General features: G+C 36.4%; 1 protein-coding gene across 2 annotated transcripts in view; it reads right to left on the bottom strand.

Moving 5' to 3' along the window:
* SRGAP1 (SLIT-ROBO Rho GTPase activating protein 1) overlaps positions 1-7,144 on the bottom strand; it is a 240,490-nt gene that overhangs the window by 21,348 nt on the left and 211,998 nt on the right. For both annotated transcript variants that reach the window (XM_023520517.1, XM_023520519.1), the window contains exons 16-17: positions 3,118-3,223; positions 97-321 (exon numbers count right to left, since the gene is read on the bottom strand). In XM_023520517.1, coding sequence (XP_023376285.1) covers positions 97-321; positions 3,118-3,223 — 331 coding nt within the window. The remainder of the gene's footprint in view (positions 1-96; positions 322-3,117; positions 3,224-7,144) is intronic.

Here is a 7,144-nt window from a genome sequence, read left to right as displayed (position 1 = left end):
CATTGGTGGCTAAGGTCAATTCTTTTTCTTAAATAAGGTGATATCTATACTTCCCTAATTTGTCCAGAGGAGAAGGACTAAAATTTTTAGACTTACCAGTAGTCGTCTCCAGCCATACATTTCTCATAAACAGGGCCGTCCAGCTCTTTAGCATCTGGGAAAATAGTCTCATGGTGGATGATGATGGTTTTGACAATTTCATTCACATGAGCCTGGCAAGATACTTGATCCTGTATTTCTGGGACAGGCATCAATGTAGGGCCAAAGCAAATGGCCAAGTTATAAGGGTCCATCATGTTCTCATCACTGTACTGTGAAAGACTTTGAAAGGAAGTAAGAAAGGATGTATAAAAGAACAAGGGGTCATCTAACATGATATACCAGTTTTTATTAAGTGATATTTAGATAATTCTAATAACTATCTGATAACCTACTAAAACATTTTGCATGGAAATAAAAGAACAAGGAGAAAAAAACAAAAGTTGATATTTAATAAGATATGCCATATTCTGAAAATAGGGATCTAAAACATTTAATTTGGTTTTTATTATTAGAATAAACTGATATTCCATCTCACTTTAAGATGGCTCAGCAAAAGCTAAAGAAAGTAAAGTGACTTACAACCTTTCGACTAGATAGAAACTGAAAGGGGAGTAAGTCCTACTTGCTTAATTAAGCGGCAATTTTGAAAGCCACAAGGGAGTTTAAGATCATTTCTACTACAAAGGAAACTGGAATCGAATAATTGAGTTTCTACAGTTAGGCTTTAAATGCTGCTCAAGTTAATCTGGGAAGGACAGTAGCAATCTCCATAAAGCTTTATGGATATCTTTAAAATTGTCCTCCCACTACTCAAAAACATCTCAGATTTCACTATTCTCCTACAAATCTTGAAGAAAGCCTAAAGGAAAACAAAGTACCTTTTCTTTGTAATCACTGAGAGAAAGCAAACTCTAGACTCTATAATTTGCTTAAGGTATGACGACCGAGGCGAGGTGGAGAGAAGGGGAAAAGAATCCTCAATTCTCTCATTCCATTTAAAGCTAGCAAACTACAAACTCTGGGGAGATTTCTGGTTCTCCAGCATTTCTAAATTCAATCCAATGGATATTTGTGAGATATCTTCCACAGGTGACTCAAAATAAGCTAGCTCTATATTGCTTTGCCTCTAACACACACGAGCAAGGTGCTGTTCCAGGGAGAACCAAGAGATGTTATCTTTCAGTGTATAAAATGTCCATCTTGAAAGGAAATGTAAAATCCAGGAGAACAGATGACAAATGGAAGGAGAAAAAAAGAGACTCAACTACCTTTGTGAGCTGGTGACAGACACAAAGAAACAGAAACCATATGACATGATACTTTCCCCTTTTTTGGAAATGAGATAGCCTAGAAAGTAGAAAACACAAAAGCATAATTTCCACAGCTAACATATGTCTTTCCCTCCTGCCATTTCTCAAACATACGATTAAAAAAAGTTCACAATAACAGCCACGATCATGTTACAGATCATCCTGTAAATGAATGCAGGAAGGAGAAGTGATATTCAGAATAAGAACGGTCTAATTTTCAAAGGGAAAAAAAACCCCACAAGCTCAATGGGGAAAGTCACAGCAAATTTTTCTGGGTCTTTAATTTAGTGCTGGCACGAAGAGCAAAAATTTGACATGAAAATGTTATTTACCCATGTTTTGATTTTACAATTAAAGAATAGACTCTCTTTTTAAAATTCCTGCCCCAAGCATCCTACCCTAGAGGCTGGGTCTTGTCTCTGCATGAAGGGAGCAAGGGGGCATCTTTGGGCAGAAATGCTGGAAGCAATGCCAGTTGATTCATGGCGCATTTGCCATTCTGTTGAGATACGTGGTGAGTTAGATTCAGGTTTTGAGAACTTTTTTGATTCACAATTTGCTTTCCTACTGCATTGTGGTTTATTGGTTCTCAGTTGGTTTTGCTCAGGTATATCAGGAAAATTTGGTGAGGAAAGCATGGAGGGGGCTGGCAGGAAGGCAAGGGGAAGAGGCGGCACATGTAATTAAAGGTGAAAATGGCAAGCCTTCAGATTTTGCAACAACCTGGATGACTAGGCTTATTTGAAGGTAAAAATTTACGGCTTATAGTTAACCTAAACATAGTTTATATCATCTTTCTAGATACTGCTTATTTCCAGTGGTGGCTTATGTACAAATGGGTTCCTACTGTCATTTGTGGATGTTTCAGTTCCATTCTGTATGGTTCCCTGCCAGCATTTTGCTCTTGTGAGATACTTGGTTTCTAGGGTCAATCTGAATGGGTATGACCTCAGGAAGTCAGCAGGTTTGGAATCAATCTCATGGCTTTTGAGAACTTAAAACCTCCAGTGAAACAGAGAAAATATCCTAATTTTAGGAAGGGGAATCCATGCCAGAATGAGAAGGCATTTCTCCCCAGCTTATTTTCCCTGGACTTATTTCCAATTGCTTAACTGAAACACTTAATAGTACGGGGACTCTTAGGAGTTGGGGAAGATGTTCTTATAATGGAGCCCCTGTATCAGGAAGTAACGCAACTGAAAACCAAGCTACCTAAATTAAAAGAGTAAAAGTTTCTTGAAAATAATGCAGTGATTTGAAAGACTTCTGTTACATTTTTTTTTTTTTTTAAGAAATATATTTTTCTTGACAATGTCTCATTATGTTGAACTTGCACAAATTCTTTTCTGGATCTGTGTAAGTCTCATCTACAACTTCCCTCCTTTCCTGGCTACAAAATTAAAAATCGCAGAAATTTTCTGCAGTGAGGAGGTGGTTTACATCATCCTGACAAAAACATTCATGACATTAGTTTTGGATGGAATTTGGAAAAACACATATTTCACTGAAAAGTGTTTTGTATAGTGAAATTTGTATAAATTTTTTTGCATTTATGGCTAATTTCTTCATCTTTCATCTATCACAATGACCTTGATCTGCTGAGGAAAGATGGACCGTCAGTTTATATTCCATCGTCTTCTCTTTGACTCTGCTGATAAATGGAACCCAATGTACATTTTACTGAATCCAAGAACAAAAGACAAGACTTTAGGGCAATGCCAACAGAATTCAGATGGGTATTTTGGCAGAGCATTAGAGTACTTACTGATTGAGGAAGGCAAAGAGGTACCTCATCACTATTAGGACCGACCTGGGCAAGGTCAGGAGGAGTTTGCGGATGTGAAGCGCCCTCTCATAGAGATTATCTATTCCTGCAAGCAGAAGAGGACATGGTCAGGATCCTTTCGCTTGCCATGTTTAAAGCAGAAAACCAGATTTCATACCTGAAGATAAGCAATACCTTGCCCTTGGGTGAGAGGCAGTAATAACCAATAAAATGAATAAATGATCAGCTCATGTTTAACACCATTTCTGAGGGCCTTTTTTCTGACCCTTCATTTTTTTCTCTGATTTCCATGGCCTTGGCCCTGAGCAACTTAGAGTCTTCTAGGTTCAAAAATAATTTTTCACTTGTTGTTATTTCTAGATTTTGTATCTGATATGGTTTCAACTCTTTTTTTTCCCTGCTGTATGTTCACTAAACTAGCTTTGGGGGACATTCCCCTTTGCTCCATTATTCATGAATCTATCATATTTAATTGTCTAGTACTATGATTCAGGCAATGTGCCAGGTTTTGAATTTCTCCTTCCCCTAGGTTTCGAGCACTGCGTTAGGGATTAGGAATACTTTAGTGATATGATTCTACTCTCAGAGAACGTACACCCTGGTGTTTACCGCTATTTATTTCCTTATCCTGTCTTTTCTGTAGGATGGTGAGCTCCCAGAAGAGAGGGGTACCTGGCACTTCCTAATATTATTTTACCTCTTTACTAGGAATACAAATTATCCCAAACCTCTCAATAGTAACTTGCTTGTGAACAACAGCAAAAAGGTTACTGATAATCACCCATTATCTGCATGATGGTCTATATTTTACAACACATTTTCACATTTGTTATCTAATTTAATGAGGATAACAGTACTGTGGAGTAGGCAGGGCATGCACTATCAACCCCATTTAATAGATTAGGAAAATGAGAAGTGGGCTTATCCAAGGTCAGTTGGCTAGAGAGGTAGAGCTCGGATTGAACCTATTTTAATATTTCTTAAGTCTTTCTTGGACTTCGAAGCACCTTTATAAAGCACAACTTTGAAGACATTCAATAAACATATATTTGAGAGAAATATTTCAAAGAAAATATTTCAAAAACATTTTTAAAGCTTACTATAATTTTATATTATTTGTTCTTAATTACTCTTGAGATATCCTACTTGAAAATCTCAGGTCTTAGCTTTAGACACTTTTGATTCTCCTCCCACTTCTCAGGTTTTCTGATTTTCTCCCTCCCATAAATGTGGTTATCCCTCAAGGATCTCTACTTGGTTCTCTTCAGGCGAACCTCATCCAATCTCAAGGTTATGATCATGACACTTTTATGAAGATGGTATCTTTTCTTCATTTTTTCTCCCTTGTGGGACAAATAGCTTCACTGTAATTTGCCAGTGGAAATTGTTATTATTTCTAACTTGAACCATCATAATATCTCCTAACTCAGTTTCCCATCCAATTCTCGTTAAACCAGTGGTTCTCAACTCTGACTTGGAATCACCTGGGGAGATTTTTTTTAAATGCTGATGCCCAAGATTCTTGTGTGCAGCCAAGGTTGAGAACCACTGCCTTAATTAATCATGCCGAGCTCAGGTCCCTGGAAACTCAAGCGCTGACACCAACTACTTTCCACTTATTATCAATCCACCAGGTTATGTAGGCATTTTAATTTCCCTCTCTGAATGGCTGAAAAGGTGGAAATGTATTAGGAATATTCTCGCTTAACTACCGATGAGCTTGCAAAACAACAAATAATTTATCAGGATTCTTGGGAAAAGTCACTTCCATTTCCACCTTTGAGTGTGCCACAACTGGAACTTTTAGAAAATGGGATTTCACAAACTCTAACTAGAATGTAAGTAAAACATGATCATCCAATGAATAGTCCAAGGCACTTTAAAATTTTCAACATAAATCAATAATTAATAAGAGCATGATTTAAGTAATACTGGAATACATTTATATTCTTCTGCCTTTTTATTTGTAAAGTATTTCAAAATGGAAAAAACCCCACAACACTATGAACAAGGTTAGGGGCACATCTATTGAGTTTTAGTACTTTGTTTAATATACTTTCCAGACAATGATCTTAATTTTTTTTTTTTTTTTCTGAAAAGAGGGAGTAAGGAGCTTAAAAAAAAAAAGTTATTAAACAGGCGCATAAATTTACGCAGGCCACGAGAATTCAATAATTAAGTTATCAACATTTCCACCTAATTCAGTCCCAGTGTCCCAGTAGGATCAAAGCATGTCCCAGAGTAATCTGTTTGTCTTCCATGACAACTTCATGGGCCACTTGGCCAACCTGCGTTGTACAGAGAGGAGGTGAAATACCTACAGATGAAATAATTTGCAAGTCGTTGAGACTTTAGTGGGGAGAATTTTGCATCTATAAATGGTATATGTTTAGGCATAGCTAGATTATTGTTTTAAATCTGGAATTAATTGGTTAAAAGGTTACCGCCTGAAATAACCAATTTTTTAAAAAGAATGACTTGTTGCTCTTTTCAGTTAAAGATGAAAGGATGATTTAGCACACCTGTATCTAGAAAGTCTGCCTCAACAAACGGGCACTATCTCTCAAAGGTGAAATTATAAATATAATGACCCATTCTTAAAAGTAAACATTGAGATTTACTAGCATTTATTCCATTGGTCATTAAAACTGCATGTGCATAAATGATTTTACATTCATGCCTCAAACTATTCACAAAGTTTAATATATTTATGTAAAAAATAAACTATAAAGATGAATTATCCTATTAATAATCCTCTGGTGACACCCTCTACTCCTTTTCAGCCAGTACAGAGCCATATAAAGGTTATGATTAAAACAAAACAACAACAACAAAAACTTCCCATTGTTTAATGAGGATTTGGGAATGTTTCAAGAGATAAATGTTCTACTAATTCTCCAAGCTAATCCTCAGTGTAAGGCTAAGGTCAAGTATCAGAAAGAGGATTTTAGCAGCTTAAAGCTAGCTTTGGGGTCCTAGAGTTAAAGAAAAAAATGGAAGGAAAGGAAAAGGAACCACTTTTACTGTATTATTGATCTTTAATCTTTGCCAAATCTCATAGAGGGTGCTAGTCATTTTCAGGCTAGAAGAGGACACAAGCATTACTTCTAAGAGACTTAATCTTAACTCAAGATCTTGTTTCTATCTCTCAGTTCTAAACTTAGTTCCCCTACCCATTAAAGGCAGTTTCACATTTTTATGTAAAAAGAATTGGGGAACAGATATTTATATACTAGTTTCTTAGCAGCATTATCATAGCAGCCAAGAAGTGGAAATAACCCGTAAGTTCATTAATGGATAAATGGATAAACAAATATGATATATACTCAATAAAATATTATTCAGCCTTAAAAAAAGGAATGAAACTCTGATACATGCTACAATTGGATAAATCTTGAAGACATTAAGCCAAGTGAAATAAACTAAATACAAACAGACAAATACTGTATGTACAAGGTATCTAGAATAGTTAAATTCATAGAGACATAAAGTAGAACGGTGGCTGTCAGGGGCTGGGGTGAAGGAGGAATGGGTAGTTATCGCTTAATGGGTAGTTTCATTTCAGGATGATGCAATACATTTAAAATGGTTAAAATGATAAATTTCATGTTATGTGTATTTTACATGCAATTAAAAAAAGTATGGGAAGGTATGCAAATCAAAGATTTCAGGAGAGAAAAGCAAAGGGAATGGTAAAAACCAAAAAGTGACACCAAAATCCTAGACAAAATTAAATGAGGCAGGCATACCTTCTCTGTAACCACAGTAAACATAAATCAAAGCAAAACAGAATTGCTGGCATTCTTGATGTAGCAGCAAATCTATCTGTCCCAAAGGCTTAAGTCCATGATGGTTGTGAATAGGACTCAGATCTAATCTGACTGGTTGCTCAACAGGCTTGTAGCATGCATCCTACAGGAGTCTTGCTCCAGTACAAATGACTCATTTGCTCTCCTGAGTCCAGTTAGTGGGTCAAAATTTATGGTTGCTACGGACACTCTGATTA

The sequence above is a fragment of the Pteropus vampyrus genome, unplaced genomic scaffold (genome assembly GCF_000151845.1).
Source record: "Pteropus vampyrus isolate Shadow unplaced genomic scaffold, Pvam_2.0 Scaffold9, whole genome shotgun sequence".
Classification (NCBI taxonomy): Eukaryota; Metazoa; Chordata; class Mammalia; order Chiroptera; family Pteropodidae; genus Pteropus; species Pteropus vampyrus.
This window is presented reverse-complemented; position numbering and strand designations above follow the sequence as displayed.